Source organism: Garra rufa, unplaced genomic scaffold (genome assembly GCF_049309525.1).
Source record: "Garra rufa unplaced genomic scaffold, GarRuf1.0 hap1_unplaced_168, whole genome shotgun sequence".
Taxonomy (NCBI): Eukaryota; Metazoa; Chordata; class Actinopteri; order Cypriniformes; family Cyprinidae; genus Garra; species Garra rufa.
In genome coordinates, this window is record NW_027394443.1 from 6306 (window position 1) to 30129 (window position 23824).

Consider the following 23824-nt stretch of genomic DNA (forward strand, 5'->3'; position numbering starts at 1 on the left):
TCTTATGAATTATTATATCTATATCATCTTTTTGAGAATATTCAATGCCCAAACAGTTTTACCCTGACTGATCTTTTGAGACATGACATGAGACTGTATGCTGTTGCTATGTAGCTATGTTATTTTCGTATATTTTATCATATCTATCATCAACTCCAACACACAGACCGATGTTCTTAGAACAAGAAGTACTTCTTAATAAAGTTTGAAGACTTCACACTTTTATACTTCTTCTTTCTCTCCGCTCTCTATCTTTTACTCTGATAGTGGGTGCACCTAGACAGTCTAATATTTCTATTAGACTTACTTCTCTCAGATTTTATTTGACCCGACTCTAATTGGCTTTGAATTTGACTTAGATCTTTAATTCGACTTTGATTTTCTATTTTGACTAATTAGACTATATTTGGTTTGGCTGAATTTGATCAGATTGACAAATTATTTAATTATTGACAACTTGGAATTAAGAATGAATATGTTTATTCCTTTTAATTAAAATAATGGAATTAACAGTCATTAATAATGTGATTCTTATTACTGCTGCTATTCTTTTAATTGTGGCATTTATTTTTATACTCAAAAATATATGTATTTTGAAAACTTTGATAATAAATTTATAACCTTTTTAACCCCCACTCATCTGACGTGGAATCAATCATTTTTTGCATCAGCATATTACTAATCATATTTTTAATGTAGGACATTTACAAAATGGAACATGGTCTTTACTTAATATCCTAATGATAATTTTGACCCATACAATGTATTTTGGGCTATTGCTACAAACATACCCGTGCTACTTAAGACTGGTTTTGTGGTCCAGGGTCAGATATATCGCTTGTAATCCCATTTGTGACCCTGGACCACAAAACCAGTCTTAAGTTGCTGGGGTATATTTGTAGCAATAGCCAAAAATACATTGCATGTTCCATGAAGATTTTTTGTAAAATTCATACTGTAAATATATCAAAATGTAATTTTTGATTTGTAATATGCATTGTTAAGAACCTAATTTGGACAACTTTAAAGGTGATTTTCTCAGTCTTTTTGATTTTTTTGCATCCTCAGATTTCTGATTTCAAATAGATGTATCTCAGTCAAATATTGTCCTATCCTAACAAGCATACATCAATAGAAAGCTTATTTATTGAGCTTTCATATGCTGTATAAATCTCAGTTTTGTCAAATTTAACCTTATGACTGGTTTTGTGGTCCAGGCAGGGTCACATTTATCTCAGATTAAAAAAAAAACCTGAATTGACGGGATCTGTCCTAATGATGGCGCCAGTGCTTTAATTGCTACTTGGTAAATAAATTATTTATTCTGCCGTATTATTGGAATTTTTTAATTTAAAGTTACTTTTTTATTTATTTATATGTTTATTGTTAACTAAATGCCTTATGAAATAATGTTATTATAAAAATGTATATCGCCTGTGTAGTACACAGGAGCATATGCAGTTAGGAGAAAATGAAACTGAAAGAATATAGTCGTTTATGAACATGGCTTCGAACTATCAAGAGGATTCGGGTGAGTTTCATATAGACTATATTGCGATATCAAACGAACAAAATAGCATAAAACACAGTGTAAGTTGTCTGTAGGCCTACTTAATCTAGAGAAGGAAGTGTTTTCAGCGATCTGAAGTCTTGCGGTGATCTTACATGTTTTCTGTGGTTTCGGTTAGCACTCTCAGTTAATGTGTCATCCTCCTATCGTATTTTTCTAATGTTTTACTTAAGTGAATATTTCACGAGGTATGTTTGTCAAAACATATAACGTTATTTGACAAAAAGTTATTAGTCTTATAGACAGTGGGGTATGTTGTCACAATGGGAGCGCCCTGTTGTAATAAATAAATAAATACCACGTTACTCCACCCTTAGTCAAAATTGTATAGGTATTATTTAAGTATTGTATATCAATTGTATATTGATTCACATTGTTCTTATAATAATAACGAGGACTTGTTTCTTCCTAGATGAAGGCAGCAACCCACAAACTAGTGAGAGTTGCTCAGATTTCAGTGACAGTGATACGGATTCTGAGGCAGCCAGCGAATCTGGATCTGACAATGAGGAAGTTGCACAAACATCTAGCAAGGTACATCTCTTAAGACATTCCAAAGGAAAGCATATGACAGACTTGCTGTTCAATGCCACATTATTGAATGTGAATGCATGCAGCTTAATAAATAAATCATTATTTATCAATTATGATGCTTTGTGTTTAAGCGGAATGTCTGTATGCATTACAATCGTGGTAAGTGCCGTTTTGGGGACAAGTGTAGGAATGAACACATTTGCAATGACTTCCTGAATGGTTCGTGCAAATATGGTGCCGGGTGTCGACTCAACCACAACAGTCAGAGCTCATCATCAAAACAAGGCAGACGAAGAAGCAGACCTGCATCTGCAGGTATGTGTGGATAAGAGTGTAAAAGTATATTGATAAATTCTATATCGATTAAAACAAGTCTTCTCTCTTACACTAATTTCTCTCCCTCAGTTCTTTCTGTTTCAAAAACAAAATACCACATTTATAATTACGTTCATGACAGTTTATAACAGAACAAGTTTTCAAAAACATCAGAAAGTAGTTTAGTTAATTTAATTACTGCATTTGAGAACACTGATGATCAAATGATCAAAAAAGAATAAAAAGGAGTTAAAGGAGTAGTTTACTTTCAGAACAAAAATTTACAGATGTACTCACCCCCTTGTTATCCAAGATGTTCATGCCTTTCTTTCTTCAGTCGTACGGAAATTATGTTTTTTGAGGAAAACATTTCAGGATTTCTCTCTATATAATGGACTTCTATGGTGCCCCCAAGTTTGAACTTCCAAAATGCAACTTCACATGACTCTAAACGATCACAGCCGAGGAAAGAAGTGTCTTATCTAGCAAAACAATCAGTTATTTTCTAAAAACAATTACAATTTATATGCTTTTTAACCTCAAATGCTCGTCTTGTCTAGCTCTGTACTCTGTGTAGAGATTAAAAAGTATATAAACTGTGAATGTTTTTAGAAAATAACCGATCATTTCGCTAGATAAGACCCTTCTGCCTCGGCTGGGATCCTTTAGAGCCCTTTGAAGCTGCATTTAAACTGCATTTTGGAAGTTCAAATTCGGGGGCACCATAGAAATCTGTTAAATGGAGAGAAATCCTAAAATGTTTTCCTCAAAAAACATAATTTCTTTATGACTAAAGAAAGAAAGACATAAACATCTTGGATGACAAGGGGGTGAGTACATTATCTGTACATTTTTGTTCTAAAAGTGAACTACTCCTGAACTACTCCTACAATCACTCATATTTTACACCCTTGCATTGAAATGTACAGTATATTGTATGTTTGATTGGTTAATCAATTAGTCTGCCTCACTAATCATTATACCATTTTTTAAAATCACACAGAGACTAATGAAGAATTTGACGGCCCCTACCAATGGCAGCTGAATATTGGAAGTGGCTGGGAGAACATTGCCAATGATCACATTCTAGAAGCTCAATATTCACTCCCAAACACTAAAGGAATCAAGATCTATAACACCCGAGCTGGGTATGTGCAATTTTATTATTTACTTTGCACATACCAGATTCATTTGGTTTTTTAAAGATGAATTAGTTATCAAAAAATTAATATTCTATCATTATTTTCTCACATTTCAATTCTGTAGACTATAAAATACCATAAAACGCATCCTCTGTTACTCTGTGCTTATAATTGAATAATTTCAGCAATAAATTTAAACATTATGCATGAACTGTAGTTTCTAAGGAATTATATGACATGTTTTCTCTTTGTCGTTTACATTATAGGGGTATTTCAATTGATTTCTCTAAAATGAGAGTTCTTAAGAAAACAAATATTAAAGTTCGGCGCATGAGCTCAAGTGGTACAGAATGGCTATGGTATTACAGAGGTGACCACAGCTGGTATCAGTTTGGAGAGAAGGTGAGTTTTATATATTTTGGCATAAAGTAGCAGACTGCTTTATTTTGCTAAGATTAAATGTTAGCTATTAGTTTATGTGTCCTCTATAAGTACATCTTTTTTCTGGCATAATTTGGCTTTGAAATATGACTCTGGACCACAAAACCAGTATTAAGTACCAATAGCTAAAAATATATTGTATGGGTCAAAATTATTGATTTTTGCCAAAAATCATTAGGATATTAAGAAAAGATAATGTTCCATGAAGATTTTTTAAATATATAAAACTTAATTTTTGATTAGTAATATGCATTGCTAAGAACTTCATTTGGACAACTTCAAAGGTGATTTTCTCAATATTTTTATTTTTTGCACCCTCAGATTCCAGATTTTCAAATAGTTGTATCTCGGCCAAATATTGTCCTATTCTAACAAACCATACATTAAAGCTTATTTATTCAGTATTCAGATGATGTATAAATCTTAATTTTGTTGTCCAGGGTCACAAAGGTCCACATTATTTTTTTCTGTGCACTACTAACTAGTGAGTAATACATAACTATACATAATCTAATACATATTTCCATATTTTTCACCATTTGTTCATTCATATTTTATGATGGATCTGAAACAGATGGGTTTTTATTATGGATAACTTATATTGGGTATATTCAGTTGAGTTTGGAACAAAAAAAGCAATCAAGTCTATAAATATAAAAAGCATAAAAAAATCTAAAGTTCCAGAGAAAAAGTTTAAATTGTTTTTACATAGAAGGAGTATCTGCAGCTGAAAACAAATGTGATAAGGGCTGCTTTTATCACATATCAATGGTGAATCTGTTTACTTACTTTTATTAATTACTCACCTTCATGTCGTTACAAACCTGTAATTCCTTCGTTCATCTTTAGAACACAAATTAAGATATTTCTGATGAAATCTGAGAGCTTTCTGACTCGTACACTCTTAAAAATAAAGGTGCTTCAAAAGGTTCTTCACAGCGATGCCACAGAAGAACCATTCAGTCAAAGGTTCTTTAAAGAACCATCTCTTTCCTACCTTTTTATAATCCGAAGAATCTTATTTCACCACAAAGAACCTTTTGTGAAACAGAAAGGTTCTTCAGATTTTAAAGGTTCTTTATGGGACCATTTAGACAAAAAAGGGTCTTCTATGGCATCGTGAAGCATCTTTATGTTTAAGAGTGTAGACAGTAACACAAGTACCATGTTCAAGGCCCAGAAGGGTAGTAGGAACATTGTTAAAATAGCCCATGTGACATCAGTGGTTTAACCTTAAATTTATGAAGCTATGAGAATACTTTTTGTTTAGAAAAAACAAAAATAACATCTTTACTCAACAAATTTCTTCTTCAACATGGCACAGTGCATCTGGGTTCTATCAAAGTCCCTTTAAGGCAAGTCATGTCACTTGGCGGCCATCTTTGAAACGCCTCTCGGGCAGGCAAGTGCAGCTCCTATCTCTTTGAATGGGGAAACATCAAATTATCCAAAACTGTTAACCAAGCTTACGATTAAATTTCATATTTTAAATCACCAAAGAAATCCGACAAGAACTGCCTCATAAATACGATTCCTTGTGCTCTAATAGCGTTAAAAAACGCTTATTATTCAGGCAAGATGAGTCAGTGCGCATGCACGTCTTAGAGCACCAACTATAGCAACCGGAACTTCTAACGGCAGCTGCGGTGACATGCTGACTTTACTAATCAACGATTGGCTCTCTCATTAAGAAGGCGGGGCTTCACGGCTATGATGAACGTTGCCTTTTTCCCCATTCAAAACTATATGAGTGACATGTCTTGGGTATTCTATAGTCTATGTCAGGTTCTACGTCAGAATGCTAGCAGCACCACACGCATGTGTCGTGATACTCTCTCCAATGTGTGTTTTTCTTTTCTTTGTGCACAAGTGTATTCTCGTTGCTTCATAACATTATGGTTAAACCACTGATGTCGCATGAACTTTTCTGGGCCTTGAACATGTCAGTTGCATTGCTTTCTGTGCAGAGTATGAAAGCTTTTGGATTTCATCAAAAATTTCATAGATGAACAAAGGTCTTACAGTTTGGAACGACATGAGGGTGAGTAATTCATGACAGAATTTTCATTTTTGGGTGAACTATCCCTTTAATATTATATGGATATGAAAGTGATATTATGCATAAATGAGTTTGGTTATATTTAATGACTATCTCTTAATTGTGTCTGTGTCTATAGGGCAAAGCCAGTCTAATTCAGAGCTCACAGCTGGAGACGGCATATCAAAACAACCACCGTGACTCAGTCAAATTTACCATTGACTCTACCCAGTATGAGATTAGCTTTAAAGGTTTGTTTCGTATTCCTGCACACACATCTGTTTCCTTTAAATGCCTTTCCAGGAACAGGAAAGGTCACATTCATAAATGTGTTTGTGTTTCCAGAAATGTGTCAGAGAAATTTATCTACAGGACGTAAGAGACGGGTTAGACGCCGCCCTAAATATGTACCATCTCAAGGAGGAGGGTAAATATGAAGAGCTTACTTAAGAGATTCATGTTTGCCTCTGCCTTATGAAAATGAAAACTAATTTAGGTTAAATATATATATATATATATATATACAGTATCTCACAAAAGTGAGTACACCCCTTACATTTCAGCAACAATATTAGTATATCTTCTCAAGGGACAAACTATAGAAATGAAACCTGGATATATTTTAGAGTAGTCAATGTGCAGCTTGTATAGCAGTATAGATTTACTGTCCTCTGAAAATAACTCAACATACAGCAATTATTGTCAAAATAGGTGGCAACAAAAGTGAGTACACCCTAAGTGATTACAGCAGTATGTTGTTTAACATGTCCTATTCATCACCTATTCAATGTTTTTGTCTGCTTGACGGGACCATACAAAGTTGTGTATCTTGTATTAGAGCAGGTAAAATTAGGTGCTTTAGGTACAATTCTCTCATACTGACCACTGGATGTTCAACATGGCATCTCATGGCAAAGAACTCTCTGAGGATTTGAAAATTAGAATTGTTGCTCTCCACAAAGATAGCCAAGGCTATTAGAGGTCCAGTAACACCCTGAAACCGAGTTACACTGTAGTGGTCAGGGTCATACAGTGGTTTTCAGAACAGGCCTTGCAAGGGTCGATCAACGAAGTTGAGCACTCATTCTGTGCGTCAGATGCAGAACCTGGCTTCAAAAAACAGACGCATGAATGCTGCCACTACTAAAGTTGCAGAAGTAGAAGGTCAGCTTGTCAGTGCTCAGACCATACGCTGCACACTGCAACAAGTCAGTTTGCATAGCTGTCATCCCAGAAGGAAGCCTCATTTGAAGCTGGCTCACAAGAAAGCCTGAAAACAGTTTGCTGAAGACAACCTGTCCAAGAGCATGAATTATTAGAACCATGACCTGTGATCTGATGAGACTATAAAATAAACTTGTTTGGCTCAGATGGTGTCCAGCATGTGTGGCGATGCCTTGGTGAAGAGTACCAAGAAAATTGTGTCTTGCCTACAGTCAAGCATGGTGGTGGTTGCATCATGGTCTGGGGCTGCATGAGTGCTGCTGGTACTGTGGAGCTGCAGTTCATTGAGGGAAACATTGATTCCATTATGTACTGTACATTCTCAAGCAGAACATAATACCTTTTCTCCAGAAACTAGGCAGAACAGCAGTTTTCAAACATGATAACTCTAAAATATATCCAAGTTTTATTTCTATAGTATTGTCCCTGAAGATATACTAAAATGGTTGCTGAAATGTGAGGGGTGTACTCACTTTTATGACATACTGCATATATATATATAAGCCCACTTTTCACCATTTAGTCTATTTTAGATAAATACATTAGGTGTCCTTCTATGTTTTTTTCCAACTTGGTCTCATGACGAAAACATACCTGTTTGTTTTTTTCCCTGGAAAGAGATGAACCTACATATGGTATGTTTTTTTTTTGTGACATTGGTTTTGTACGTGTCACTGCAGTTCTGACTTCCATTGAGTCAGTTGAGTAGCGCTATGACTCTTATTCTCCGTGACGTTTTAAAATAACGTATCATCGGCACTAAGTTACACCTACCTACCGGATAGTATGAACAAAAGCGAATGTGACGTAAAAACACAATCACAAGCATGCCGTTTTAGCTTGTTTTTCGATCTCTCATCTTTCAGCTCTTTCATCGTGAGTCATTTTCACGGGATTCGTACCCAAGGATTCTGCATCCTAAGTCCAATTCCGTGCTGGCTAAGCTACCGAGCAACCTTGTTACATTCGGAAAGCAAAACATATGAAGCTGTAATTATAACTTTGTATGAAAACGATTACAAGTGGTCACTGTTTTATCGCCTCTAGTGTTCATTTCTGTTGGAAACTGCAGTGATACGTACCTATTAATACGTATTTCGCGCATTACGGAAAAGTTTCCAAAGGTACGTTTTCGTCATGAGACCAGGTTTTTTCACACATAATCAACACTACTAACAGTTTTATGTGTTCACCGAACAGATTACGTGGAATAACCTCCCAAATAAAAACCATGTTGAACCCTTCAACAAATAATACTCCAGAGTGGCAGTTCAAAGGGACAAATAATTGGCACACCTTCAAGAACGCGGTAAAACAGTCTTTTTTTTTAACAAATCCACAATGTTTTTATGAACATGTTTATGAGGACTTTGAATGTATATTTATTATGTTTATCAGTTTATGTTTATCAAGACCTTTTTTGACTTTTTAATCAGTGATTTAATCAGCTTGGTTGTCTTTTGTAATGAGCAAACAACAATTTGAGTTGAATTTTGAGTTAAGATAATCCACAATAAAAACAAATCACAAATATTATATATAAAATGCTGTATACGGAAGTTTTAACTCAAGTTTTTTATGACCATTACATATATACTTCATACACTCTTAAAAATAGAGGTGCTTCACGATGCCATAGAAGAACCTTTTTTGTCTAAATAGTTCCACAAAGACCCTTTAACATCTGAAGAACCTTTCTGTTTCACAAAAGGTTCTTTGTGACGAATAAAGGTTCTTCAGATAAAGGTAAGAAAGAGATGATTCTTTAAAGATCCTTTGACTGAATGGTTCTTTGTGGAGCCAAAAATAGTTCTTCTATGGCATCACTGTAAAGAACCTTTTAAAGCACCTTTATTTTTAAGAGTGTAGCTGTGTAATAAGCGGGATAGTGTACCTCCAACCGGTAATTACTGTAATATAAACCCCTTCATGGAGATACAATACCAGTCCTGATCACTCTGTAAGGGTTCAGTTTGCAATAAAGATGGGTTGAATGTACATTATCCTTTAATTCATGATACTGACTACTGTATTTATGGCCACAGAGAGATTCAAATCATTGATGCTGATTTTGATATTGTTTTCCAACAGGGTGGTTGTTCAGTTTCAAGCGCTGACATTGAGAAATGTTACAAACAAAACCAAGCAACCATGAATTTCACTGTGAATAATGACTCTTACACTCTGGATTTTGCAAGTATGTCTGTAAAACATTTGAAAGATGGCAAAACTTATTGAGGGCCAGATTTACTAAAAGCTTGACTATCTTAAATCATATTTTGAAATGCATGATGAATGTATATATTTAAATATTAAAGATGCTTTTTTGTCTCTTTCTTTTTATTCAGAGATGAGCCAAGTTAACCGGAGAACAAAGGCTGTACGCAAGATCAGGCGTGTGTAAAAGTAATAGAGGTCTCTCAAGGTCTTGGAGAAGATGTTGGCTGATACTCAAGATCTAAACTAGCACATGCGGGTCAAATATGGAGCGGAAACAAACAAAACGTTATTTAGTGATTTTGACTGATTTGAATGTCAGTGATTACGATTTTGAATGTTTTATCAGGAATTATTGTATTATTTGGTAAGCTGCCTGTGGAAAATAGAAATTCAATGCAAGCTCATATGAAATATTTTAAATGCTGCTTGCCACATCAACTTGAAGTCAAACTTAGAACGTGTCTGAAGCAACCTAAAGCATATAGTTTACTTTCTGTTTATCGTAAAGTGCTATCATTTTTATTATTTATGTAGTTATTCTTTACTCTAACCAATGTGCCATAACAATACAGGCATTTACTGCATTAAAAAAGTGCCTGTTGGTAACTGTCTGAGAACCAATGTTTACACACGTTCAACTTTCTCCAACTAGACAGATTTATTTTCCATCTTTAGCATTTATATACTCACACACTTCTCAAAGGATTAAAAAAAATCAGGGATACACAGTAATACTGTGTGAATATTAAGCAATGTGCAATACAATCTACATCATCTGATATACAATACAGCATATTTTTACATTACAATATGCAATTGTACAATGAATCAATGCTATATCAAATGACTAAATTACGACATTGTGACCAATAATTTTTTATTAGGGGGGTTTAATTAAACTTGACTGTTTACTTAATGACATGCTATGCAAAGTGTCTGTAGTATCATATGGATATGTAATAATTGATGACAATAAAATTATAAGATAAATGTGATCTAAAATGTGGGTTTGCTGACCGTGAATTCTTATAACATGATCATTTCCATCGCATATCAAGTTATGTATTGTGTCTAACATCATTTGTTGATAAATGGCTCTGTTATAAACATTTCTTAAATAATCACATTCATTTGCCTTGGCTAAAGTTAAGTACTTTATGTATATTATATACACAAAGGTAAATACTTACAAACTGTGTAATTAACCTTGATTTTCCATGTTTTTTCCTCAAAATATCTAGTATTTCAAGCATGTTCTTCACTGTTTTGTTCTTCTTAAACAAGTACACTAAAACCATTACAGGGTGTGGTGGACATTCGAGTTTGAAATAATTATAAGTTATAAAAGTGCCCTAAGGATAAATAAACGATACAGTACAGATATTAACGCCAAGCACGTCTTTTGAAACTTGCTTTATAGGCACTGAAAGATAGCCTACGCACAAAACATCCAGTTGGTTCATATTGATCATTGGTAGCGAAGCTTGTTTTGTAAATCACGCGACAAGACGGTAAAAAGAAACCGAAACTGGGTCAGCAGTTCCAGTAGTTCAGCTGTCGAGCACTTTAAATTGTTTCCTGACAGAACGTTCGACAATACGTTTATTTGACATTTGCGTTGTTTAGGTGTTTAATATGCTATCGATGTATTCGTGTCTAGGAACTATATTTGGTAAGTAGAGCAAACATTCATGTATTTTACATTCATATTTACACGACCTTACTGAACAATTCTGAAAGCGTCTAATAACAGCTAGAATGTTGGGTGCTTCTATAAAACAGGTAGCATGTTAAGTGACGTTTTATTAAATGGTCGAACCCTTATTTGCGACAATCGTGTATTATGTTTTCATTGCTAATGAAATATCCATTAGGTGTTACTTGAAAATGGTTAATGGTGAAGCAAGGGTTTCATGTCACTGAGCTCAAAGATTTTGGGGTCTATGTAAATAAGTCAACCCAACCCTTAGTCAACTCCGTGTTACTTGAGGAACATATTTCATTAAATTGTATAGTTTTAGCTTGAGATGGAACTGTGCAGTGTCCTACTTTAACACGTAAACTGGAAACAGGAAACGTTTCAAGTTCGACTGAATATAGTCATACAAATGTATGATGTCTCTTTGTTTACAGTGTGAACATGAATTAAAACAAGAGGAACTATGAATTATGACCTTGAATATGAAGTCAGCTGTTATGCTTTAGGTAGGTGACACTATTACTCAGTAATTTACCTTTTTGAATCTTGTAATTGTAGATTATTCGTTTGATCCAGTGGCATTTTTCACACACTTCCAAGAGGTCCTCGCTGCAGGCTGTAGCGCGATGACGTAGTTGGATCAGGTCCAATACGTACTGGACGTTTTTTTTTTTTTTTGTTTATTGCCAAGGTACAAAGCACAAAAGTACAAAAATGTCAGCATTATACATGTATATAATAAAAATAAATAAATACAAAACAAAACCTTAAACAATATAAATTAAAAAGATGAAAGAAATTGATAGTTTTAGAAGCCTTAACATTTTTGGATGATGAAATAGTTTGGATATACTGTTGAACCTCTTTTTTAAAATAATAAATGGTGGTAATAAATAAGTGGTTTGTTTTGCCGACGTCATAGACAAATGAAGTAGCGATCTCTGAATATAATACGCGTGCGCTGGTTTAAAGGGACAATATTGTATTGTGATAATATTCTAACCTGTGTACTAGTAGTGATGAAAATTAATAAGTAATAATTAATGAATAATAATTTACACAAATGTGATGCTTATGTTGTGATGTGATGCTCTCTACACACATGCAAAATGTTACTATTTTAAAGTTTTAAATTGCATAACTTTAGAGCTTTTTTAGAGCTATTTGTCAAGTATTATTTTCAGTGAGTGTATATACAACATATTAAAATGAAGCCATTTTATTCAGGTCATATTTATTGTTGAGTGGAAGCAAAAATATGTCATTTTATGTGTCATTTTAAAAATATGTCTCTATGTCATTTTAATCCTAAAGTTACAATACAATAAGGTATGTAAAATACTTGAAATACCAGTACACATTCAAGGGAAATGGAAAAATAATAACACCACCAGTAAAAAAATAATAATAATAATAATCTTGTCAGATGTCAAAAAAATAGTGTGCTTAATGATATTTTGACTGGTAAGAATTCCTTCTTTAATTACAGTAATCTACATTGATCAGCAAATTGAAGCAGAACCCAATGTCAGCAGGGCATGTACATATATGGGGGGAAAAAAACAACATTAAACATTAGATTCAATGTACAAACTGATCATATATTGAAATATCAGCAAAGCAAACCACCGCGCATGCGCGTTACAACGTCCAGTACGTATTGGACCTGATCCAGCTACGTCATCGCGCTACAGGCTGCAGCGAGGACTGTCTCCATACTTCGCTTCAGTGTTGCGGGTAACGCATTGCAATTACCGCGTTACTTTTAAATTTACGACAAAACATCTGAGTCACTTTGTTTTCCCATTTATTAATGAAACCTCTCCTGTCCCAGTGTTGAGAGAAAATGGGAGTGAGGTGCAAAGACAGAGACACTTCCTTCGTGTGAAAGGGCCTTTACCGTATAAATATAACTTTTGGGTTTCTTGTTATTAAAAAATAAATAAACAAGCCCAGCCCAGGTGACAAAAAGTAGCACAAGTAACTCAATTAATTACTTTTTAATGGAGTAACGCAATATTGTAATTGTAATGCATTACTTTTAAAGGTAACTTTCCCCAACATGCTTTGCTGACATGTTAAAAGTAGTATTTATAAAACAGAACAATAAAAATGTTAATGTTTGTATTAAAAACTCACTTTAGGGGAACACATACGGGAGAAATAACAGCATTATCTAACAACATGGCAACAGGTAGGTCTGTTCATTTATTTAAGTATAATTTTGTGTTGGTTTCTGTTTCTGTAGAACCTATCGGAAAAGAACATTCCCAAAGTTGTTTCCATACTGAGTGATTGACCGATTGCTTATTTTTCATTTCATTGCATTGCATTGCTTTCATTCTTTGATTCATTCAGTCATTCATTCATTCATTCATTTAAAGCCTCAGGTAATCACTTCGAGTGGCAGCTGTATAATGGAAATCAGTGGGTTTTGATCTTTAATGATTTTGTTATCGAGGCCCATTACTGTCAGCCAGGAGCAAATGGGATCACCATCCACCTCAACATGGGGTGAGTTGGTGTTTATTTATGGCAATTATCTTATCAATATTTTAAAGTATTAAGCATTATTATCATAATACGCTACCAGTTAAATTAAAAATATATTGTTACATTTTTAAATTTAAGCCTTTTCCAATCACTCCACAGGCCTGTCTATATTGACTTTGATGAAATGATAGTCGATGGACCTCAAAATAACCTCAATATACGGCGTAATACGCTGCTGTCCTACAACCAGAAAGAAGTAATAGGCTGGTACTACAAAGACAACCATCGCTGGTGTGAATATGGATCTCAGGTAAGTATATTCATTTTGGACCATGCAGCTGCCTAAACCAGCATACGCCAAATATAACACATTTTTATTTTGTTTTCTCCAAAATTTCTGTAGGGATCAGGTGGGAGGTCATCCTCGATTACCAGTGATTTTATAGAGCAGAAGTACAACAGAAACCCAAGCAGCACAGTCCAGTTTACTGTAGGAAACACAACTTACAAGGTGGACTTCAGTGGTAAGTAGAACAAACAAGACTGAACTTCATGGCTATGACACAACATTTTAGTGTACTTCTCTTGAAATGAAAAACCGCTAACCTTCCAGTGTTAGAAATTGTTTTCATGTGGGGTTTTTGTTGTTGTTGTTGTTTTTGTTTTAGCCATGACTCAAATCAATCTGTCCACATGCATGTTGAGGAAAGTGAGACGGCGGCCAAAATTTAAACAAGTACTAACGGACAACAGCATTACTCAAAACAGGTATCGCTTTATTAGTTCTAGCTGTGATCTATTGCCTCTGGTTTAGCTTTGTGCATGAAATAGAAGAATACTGTGTAAATAGTTTGTAAATGTATTCGTATGTACACTACTAGTCAAAAGTTTTTGAACAGTTTAAGTTGAAGAAGTCTCTTTGCTCACCAAGCTAGCATTTATTTGATTCAAAGTACAGCAAAAACTGTAAATTTTTGAAATATTTGTATTATTTAAAATCTATTTGAAAGTATTTTAAAATGTAATTTATTCCTGTGATTTCAAAGCTGAATTTTTAGCATCATTACTCCAGTCACATGATCCCTAGAAATCATTCTAATATTCTGATTTGCCGCTCAAAGAAACATTTATTATTATGTTGAAAACAGCTGAGAATAATTTTTTCAGGTTTCTTTGATAAATAGAAAGTTCAGAAGAACAGCATTTATCTAAAAAAGAAATCTTTTGTAACTTTATAAATGTCTTTATCATCACTTTTGATCAATTTAAGCACCCTTGCTAAATAAAAGTATTAATTTCTATAATTTTGTTTTACTGTTTTTGCTCTACTTTGAATCAAATAAATGCAGGCTTGGTGAGCAGAAGAGACTTCTTTAAAAACAACTTTTACAAATCTTTTGACTGGTAGTATAAATAATTTTAAGGCTACAATTATGTTAGAATTGTTTTACAAACTTTCTTTGTTAAAAAAAATTTAACAAATTATCTAATTTTTTGTGTGTGTAAACCTATTCTTACAAAAATTGTAAGTGGCATTTATGTTAAAATGCTTTAAATCACAGTGTTTACACTTCAAGAAGTCAACCTACAATATTTTGTAATAATATACATTTTTCATAATATAAATTCTTTGTACATTTACAACAATTATGTATGATGTGTTTAACCAACTGTATGATCAACTATTTGTATGTTTTAAAGTAGTAGTTCACTTTCAGAACAAAAATGTACAGATATTGTACTCACCCCCTTGTCATCCAAGATGTTCATGACTTTCTTTCTTCAGTCGTAAGGGAAATGATGTTTTTTGAGGAAAACATTTCAGGATTTCTTTCCATATAATGGACTTCTATGGTGCCCTCGAGTTTGAACTTTCAAAATACAGCTCTAAAGGATCACAGCCGAGGAAAGAAGGGTCTTATTTAGCAAAACGATCAGTTCTTTTCTAAAAAAAAAAAATGTTAATGTTTTTAGAAAATAACCGATCGTTTTGCTAGATAAGACCCTTCTTCCTCGGCTGGGATCATTTAGAGTCCTTTGAAGCTGCATTTAAACTGCATTTTGGAAGTTCAAACTTGGGGGCACCATAGAAGTCCATTATATGGAGAGAAATCCTGAAATGTTTTCCTCAAAAAACATCATTTCTTTGCGACTGAAGAAAGAAAGACATGAACATCTTGGATGACAAGGGGGTGAGTACGTTATCTGTAAATTTTTGTTCTGAAAGTGAACTACTCCTTTAATTAACTATTTATGTTTTATTATTATTAATTAACATTTTTCATGAAAAATTCCCTATATCTATAAAACATATTTGTCGACAAACATTTTTTTTCACATGTAGTTCACCAATTGTGGCATCTCCCTCTGCAAACCCTACAAATTCTTCTTCTCACTTCATCTGGGAGTTTATGGGTGATGAGGGTATTTGGACCGAGTACCAGAAACCAGTAAGTTCTAGTGTCTGTACTCAACCAAACAACATTGTTATCACATCCAAATCAAGCCAAAGTTAATGCGAACTTGACGTTTAAACCAAATAGCTCATGGGACTTTTTTTTTGTGTGCCTACAGGGATGTTCATTGGATAGTGCAGAAATTGAAAGGTTGTATCAGCTCAACCCGCAGTGCCAAGTTTCATTCACAGTCAGACGATTCACTTACACTCTTTACTTTAGTGGTAAGATAAAACAAGTCAGTAAAACAAAATTCTCAGATACAGAAGTCTGCAGTATGACATGTATTTAAATATCTGTCTACAGGAATGTATCAAGTGAACAATAAATATGGTACAAAAAGAACTGTCAGGAGAACCGCCAGTGGAATCCAGCAAACAAACAGGTATTATTCCGTTCATAAAAGAGGAAATTTATATAAAAAGGTAACATTTTGTCTTAGAATTATGACTTTTTTTTTCCTTCAGAATTACAAGTTCAAATCTCACAATACTATATTTTTTCCCGAATTCTGCATGTACATGTTAGGTGTCTAAAACATTGAAGGGAAAAAAATTAATTGAGAGATGTAAACTCAGAATTCAGTGAAAATAGTCAGAATTGTGAGATACAAACTAAAATTCACAGTTACCTTTTTTATATTTGTATTTTGCTTCCATATTTCATAGTTAAGAAAGTCTGAAAATATTGTCTTTAAAAGGATTGCTTCTGTAAAATGAAATAAAATAAAATAATGGTTTTATTATTGATGTTATGTGTGCATTACAAAAAAATCTTTTGTTTTAATGTTTGTTCTCTGATCGCAGTACATTGCCACAAGTTCGCTGGCAGTTCAAGGACATGGATGGCCAATGGATGGATTATATTAAAGTAAACCTTTACAAACCTCTTTTTATGTACATTTATTATTATTTTAAAGGTTGTTTGCAGATTTTCTTAAGTGGGTGCTTATTAGGTGGTATCTTGCTAGTGAACTAATTCCATAACTGTATCCAGGTGTTTCATTCCAAAAATAAGCAGGCGTTTACACAATTATATGCTTAATGTAGCTGTCATGCTGCTTACTTTCTGAGACATTTTAACTTGCGTTCTTGCACAACACTTAGACAGTCAGACCTTTTACCTTATGCGTCATAAACTTGGACTTTGTGTTTGTGTAGGGTGGTTCTAGGGGAAGTTGCAGTGTGTCAAGTCAAGATATTGAAGCGCAGTACCAGCAGGACTCCACTGGCAAAATGAGTTTCAGAGCAGGCAGATTCAGCTATGAGCTAGACTTCCCAGGTGTGTGAATGCACAAACTAACAGAAATACATGTTATCAAGTACAAATGACTTCAAGTTACTTGTGTTTTGTTGCAGACATGTCCCAGATCAACCTGTCCACTAACACCAGGAGACCTGTACGCCGCCTTTAGCAATAAGACCTCACCTGCCTCTTCTTATGTTTACTTTAATATTTTACTAAGTCAAAAGTTTACATACACCTTGCAGAATCTGCTAAATGTTCATAATTTTACCAAAATTAGAGGGATCATACAAAATGCATGTTATTTTTTATTTAGTACTGACCAGAATAAGATATTTTACATAAAAGACGTTTACATATAGTCTAACTGAGGGACAACAGACTATTACAGAAGGTTCGAATGCTAACTGATGTTCCGAAGGAAAAAATATGCATTAAGAGCCAGGGGTCTTCATTTTTCTTTTTTTGCCTAAATATCAGATTTGTTAAAATTTAGTACTGCCCTTCAGAAGCTACAGAAGATACTTAAATGTTTCCCAGAAGACAAAATAAGTTAAATTTACCCTGGTCTTCAAATTCAAAAAGTGTGAAAAGATGGATCTCAAAATCATAGTCATTATTGGAAAGGGTTCAAATACACAAAAATACTGAAAAACCAAAGAATTTGTGGGACCTGAAGGATTTTTCTGAAGAACAGCAGGCAGCTTAACTGTTCAGGACAAACAAGGGACTCATGAACAACTATCACTAAACAAACAAACAAACAAAAAAATAATCAGGTAATAACACTGTATTAAGAATAAAGTGTATGAAAACTTTTGAACAGGGTCATTTTTATAAAAAAAAAAATAACTTATACTTCTCTTGTGGACTGTATGTAAATGTCTACTATGTGAAATATCTTATTCAGGTCATTTTGTATGATCCTTCTTATTTTGGTAAAATAATTTGTAAAACATTTGGTAGATTATGCAAGGTATATGTAAACTTTTGACTTCAACTGTTTATGAACGATCTCAGGACACCGGTTCACACAATGTCTGCTGGCCATTCCCAGAAAATGCGAAAATACACTCCTAAATAAAAAAAGCTCCAAGTCTTTTTATCTTTTCAGTAAACGGTTCATAAATGAACCATTTTGAAGAAAATTTAAAAATCTAAACAAACTTTTCCACTATAAAAAGCTTTGTCTGCATTTGAAGGCTTCCATGGATGTATTTTTAAGGTTCTTCTTGAAACTATTGATGCCAATAAAGAAACTTTCTTTTTAAGAGTTTATCATGAAACTAAATATCGAAATTTGAAAATGATGTTCACTTTGTCCAATGCTAACCCATGTGCCTATATTGTTTTATTAATTGCCATAAAGTGGTTCTCATGATTATGTTCTTGAATCTATTTCTCTTTTTATTCTTTATACTTTTTCAATGCATTTGCTATGATTTTTTGAAGATTGCATTTGCTGTGCAATGTCTTTATGATGGTTTTCTACATTCATGTCTGTGCAATGTTTTTTTTTTTAACTGCCTATTAATTGTATGCATCATTATGTATTATTATTAACATACAAAGAATAGGAACAATTAAACATGTTTACAGTAAGTGCTAATAATCCATTCAGGGTTTCATTTTCACTGTTTTTCATGACTTGCATGTTTATTAGAATAATTAAATAAATCTTTTTAAAAATCAATGCATAGAGTGAATTTACTATAGACTTTGTTCTATTTTTAAGGACAACAAAAAAAATCTTCCTATATTTCTGTATATTTAACAAAATTAAAAGCTATACATATTTCTTATTTTCTTGATGTACAAATGAAGATGACTTAAATTATTAAAAAAAAATCATTGCAACATTATTTTCATGACAATGAAGCACACCCTTCCAGATGAATTAAAAATAATAAAAAAAAACAAGAAAAAAATATGAATTTCAAATTATTCAAATGTCAAATATAAAAATATAATTTGAAATATTATCTGCACCATACTCATATGCAACTATTAGAAAAAGGTTCAAACGCCTTCATGCTTCAGAAGAAAAAACAATGCATTAAGACCCGGGGGGTGAAAACTTTCATGGTAAATTTAACTTATTTTGTCTTCTGGGGGACATGTACTTTCCGTAGCTTTTGAAGGGAAGTACTAATAGAAAAAAGTATGATATTTTTGGAAAAATCCACACATCTTCATTCTGTTCAAACATGTACACCCCTGGCTCTTAATGCATCGTTTTTCCTTCTGAAACATCACTGAACATTTGAACCTTCTGTAATAGTTGCACATAAGTCCCTCAGTTGTCCTCAGTGTGAAAAGATGGATCTCAATATCATACAGTCATTGTTAAAAAGCATTCAAATATACAAAAATGCTGAAAAAAACAACAAATCTGTGGGACCTAAAGGACTTTTTGTAAACGTCTTTTATGTGAAATGTCTTATTCAGGTCAGTACTAAATAAAAAAAAAAAAAAGCATGCACTTTGTATGATCCCCCTTATTTTGGTCAAATAAATAACATATGCTTGTAAAATTATCTTATAATGATTTATATGCTCCATATGCTTCAATTAAAACTTCAAAGCACAAATAAATGAATGAAGCGAGAGGTATTACCCTTTAAATAATCAATTTATTTGATTCCAAAATCACCATCTTACCAACCATCCAGTTCACATTTTTTTCATTTTAAATTAAAACAATCCAGACGGTTTTATCTACATTAATTCAGACTATCTGAAAACTGCATGTAGTGAAACACTCATACAGAGTTATTTTTACAATCTCCATCACAGACCCGTTATTGCACAACTCTCAGCATAAGGCCTCTCATTCATAAGACCAGGAAAAGCATTCCCTTTGAATAAAACCTGTCCGGATATTAAAGATTCTCCTCAGGAAAGTGATTCACTTGCAACAGCATTAAAAAAACTGTGGCAGTTCACCTCTATATACTATACACATCATTCATGTTTTTTCGGAAATAATACACATTTTGGTGATTTGCTATGTTGCAGCGGTCTGTTTGGTCATGATATGGAATCATATGATAAGGAATTTAGTCACTTCCTACAACAGAAAACTCATACAATGATAACAGACAACAAAAAAGTGGACCAAATGAAACGCCATGGCATGAGTCGTAACTTCCTCAAGAAACACAACGTTGCAAGATAATACAGCTTTAACAAACACAGGGCAAGAAGTAACAGCAGAGAACAGAAAGGGAAACAAACGCATCAGGCTTCATTCATAAAACACACACTTCTGTTACAACTTGGTCGTATACAATATACTGCACTCAATTTTATGCTACATTTTACCATATACAGCTGCAATTTTGTCAAATAACTATAGGAAATGCATATTTCATCCCAAATCTAAATGGTCAAACTTTGCATAAAAAAGTCTAACTTTCTGCATTGACATTTTCCACCAATTCTCATTACGAAACACAAAACACTCTTTAAGTCTGATTACCATAAAGCAAAAAACAAATCCGTATTGTGAAAAAATCTTCTCAATTTCATAACGTGTGAAAAAAAATGTGTCATTCATATTACCATAATGTGTAAAAGTAATCTATCATGTCTTTTAAATAAAAAAAATCTTACCATTACAGTAACAGGAAAAATGTGTTATTTGAAGAAAATGAAAACTGTAAAGTAGTTAAGTATACGGCTAAATTAAATAATATGTTGACTAAAAAAGATTTTACTATTGTATTACTATATAATTAAGCATTTGACTTTGTATTCTGATTTTGGAATGAAATATAACCCTTTTTCTCTCTCGAGAGAGAGTTTAACAAAAATGAATTCTGCTCTGTTTCATGAATGAAGCTGATAGATTTTGTTTTACACAAACTCACTTTAAAGAATTAACAACATCCCGGCAACATCTCAAACCCTACAGTTTTTTAAACCTTTTTTTAGCTCTATTACATTTAGTGCACCTACAGAATGAAGACGGTGTCCTTCCTTTAAGGTATTTTACCTCAGTAGATCATGTATCAGTATGAAACTCAAACAATAATCACCAGATACAGTATATACACAAAGAACACATTATAAAAACACTCATTCAGGCCCAAACTATGGACTGCACCACCTCTTCCTTTACTTATCCCACGATTGAGACTTCCTTTTGCGAGACACTGTCAGCAAATCCTGAGGCCATCGATGATGTTTGTTCCGGTAGAGGAATTCAGCGCATTCAGGCGAGAGGTGAATGTGAGGGGCAAGCGAAAAGTAAATGAAAGCAAAAGTGCTTAAGTTTGTAAATCTTTCTTCTGGGGTGCGCGTTACGTCAAACGGTACAACGAATGCAAGGCATCCACCGACTGAAGAAGCATTCGGCGGAAGAGCCCAAGCTTTCGGTAGAAACATGATGTTTGTTTGGTGCCATCTGGTTTAGATAAGTTCCTCAAAGGTGCACCACAGATAAGGGCTAAAAAAGACAAAACAAACCCGAATAACGTTTAAACACTGTCTTTCAAGGACAGACACCGTCCAACCAAATTTTGAGTGTCATCTTCGCTGCTGATGTTGTTTCGCTTGATTCCCAAACAAGCAGGAACGTGAACAAAAGGCAAATGTATTATCCGAAGAGGTCCTTCAGATCGTTGTTGACTGAAGCGCTTTGCTTCATCATCCCAGTGTTCATTGTTGACGAGGCCACAGGTTGCGAGAAGTTCTGAGGGTTGAAGAACGGGTTTGCCTGCATTCCAAAACCACCTTGAACTCCCGTCATCCCCATTGGAGTGGCCTGTATGGGTGCAGTCTGGGAAGGTTGGCCTGTACCAAACTGATTGAGCCACGGGGAAGGTGCAGCGGCTCCTGGGGCCGGTTTAGGGGCCATTTGGTTCATGCTGACTTTGGGTTTGTTAGACGTGAAGAGGGAGTCTAGGGCGGACATGTCTGGTGGCTTGCTGGATTGGTTTTGGTTCTGGGTGAGGGCACTGAAATTTGGAGTGCTGGTAGTAGTGGCCATGCCTCCGTAGATGCCAGGAGCAGCAGGTCTCATGCCCATTCCCATACCCCCCGTCTGGAATCCCATGGGTGAGTTGAAACCATTGCTGACGCCTATGGTGCCCATTCCACCCATGGTGGGTCCAGCTGGGAAGGTAGAGGATATGGTGCCGCCCTGCATGGGCATCGTCCTCGTCCCAGAGTTTAAAGAGAAGTTGTTCAGAGATGTCATGCTGTTAAGAAGACTGCTGGTCAGATCCTTTGCCTTGAACAATAAAATCAATAAAAGAAATTTAAAAAAAAGAAAAAAAGAATCTTTATAGTCCACTCTTAAAAGTAAAGGTACTTCTCGATGCCATAGCATAGAAGAACCTTTTTTGTCTAAATGGTTGCATAAGGAACCTTTAACATCTGAAGAACCTTTCTGTTTCACAAAAGGTTCTTTGTAGCGAAAGAAGGTTCTTCAGATTATCAAAAGGTAAGAGATGGTTCTTTAAAGAACCTTTGACTGAATGGTTCTTTGTGGAACCAAAAATGGTTCTTCTATGGCATCGCTGTAAAGAATCTTTTAAAGCACCTTTATTTTTAAGAGTGTACACAAGTCCCAAAATCAAAATGCACCCTTTTAACAGACAGCTTTCACATTTTCCCAGTTATTAACATTGTAAATCTAGTAAAGTTTTCATTTTCCTAATTCAATGTACATTTATAACCTTAAACCGTAATGCCTTATAATAACTTTCATTATTAAATCATTAACAAACATTATATAATGCTTAACAGATTATTAGTTAACATTCACATAGCTAGAAATATGAGAGAATATGCTTGTATGCATGTATACTAAATGTACTTATTAAACGTTATCTAATGATTAACAGATCATTACTTGCTTACAAATGTGATTATTACAATTATGCACTTTTTTTTTTAAAAATCTACAAATTACGCTCTTTTTTTTAATTTATAAATGTAAAGTTAATGTAAACTAAACATATTATTAACTCATAATCACAGTCTGTAAAGGCCATATATTTGTGGCCCTGGACCACAAAACCAGACTTAAATAGCATTGGTATATTTGTAGCAGTAGCCAAAAATAAATTGTATGGGTCAAAATTATAGATTTTTCCTTTCCTGCCAAAAATCATTAGGATATTAAGTAAAGATCATGTTCCATGAGAATATTTTGTAAATTTTCTACCGTAAATATATTAAAACTTATTTTTGATTAGTAATATGCTTTGCTAAGAACTTTATTTAGACAACATTAAGATTCCAGATTTTGAAATAGTTGTATCTCGACCAAATATTGTCCTATCCTAACATATCATACATCAATGGAACCATGTTCCCTTAGAATTAAATTAACAAAGGCTTAAAATCATGTTAAAATCATTTGTAGATTTTCAAGATGTGCATGACCATATTAATTAAAAGCTTAATGACAGTTGGAAGCATTTCAATTTACATAAA

At 33.9% G+C, this 23824-nt stretch overlaps 2 protein-coding genes across 2 annotated transcripts; both read left to right on the forward strand.

The window, feature by feature from the left end:
- Positions 1-1466: 1466 nt before the first annotated feature.
- On the forward strand, positions 1467-10364 carry LOC141316827 (uncharacterized). The gene is made up of 10 exons (XM_073832841.1): positions 1467-1531; positions 1983-2104; positions 2236-2419; positions 3423-3567; positions 3828-3963; positions 6180-6291; positions 6386-6467; positions 8465-8573; positions 9356-9461; positions 9613-10364. The coding sequence occupies exons 1-10, from the start codon at positions 1498-1500 to the stop codon at positions 9666-9668; spliced, it is 1086 nt and encodes a 361-aa protein (XP_073688942.1). The 5' UTR covers positions 1467-1497; the 3' UTR covers positions 9669-10364.
- Positions 10365-11016: 652 nt separating this feature from the next.
- LOC141316825 (uncharacterized) lies at positions 11017-17574 on the forward strand. The gene is made up of 13 exons (XM_073832840.1): positions 11017-11156; positions 11618-11689; positions 13328-13377; positions 13568-13697; positions 13836-13986; positions 14080-14200; positions 14345-14444; positions 16021-16126; positions 16251-16356; positions 16439-16517; positions 16939-17002; positions 17293-17413; positions 17491-17574. The coding sequence occupies exons 3-13, from the start codon at positions 13368-13370 to the stop codon at positions 17544-17546; spliced, it is 1044 nt and encodes a 347-aa protein (XP_073688941.1). The 5' UTR covers positions 11017-11156; positions 11618-11689; positions 13328-13367; the 3' UTR covers positions 17547-17574.
- Positions 17575-23824: the final 6250 nt, after the last annotated feature.

Coding starts and splice junctions, on each gene's coding strand:
- LOC141316827 (XM_073832841.1), top strand. CDS start 1,498: ATGAACATGGCTTCGAACTATCAAGAGGATTCGG. Junction 2,105..2,235: donor TTGCACAAACATCTAGCAAG/GTACATCTCTTA, acceptor TTTGTGTTTAAG/CGGAATGTCTGTATGCATTA. Junction 6,292..6,385: donor GTATGAGATTAGCTTTAAAG/GTTTGTTTCGTA, acceptor TTGTGTTTCCAG/AAATGTGTCAGAGAAATTTA.
- LOC141316825 (XM_073832840.1), top strand. Junction 14,201..14,344: donor TTACAAGGTGGACTTCAGTG/GTAAGTAGAACA, acceptor TTTTTGTTTTAG/CCATGACTCAAATCAATCTG. Junction 16,127..16,250: donor GGACCGAGTACCAGAAACCA/GTAAGTTCTAGT, acceptor GTGTGCCTACAG/GGATGTTCATTGGATAGTGC.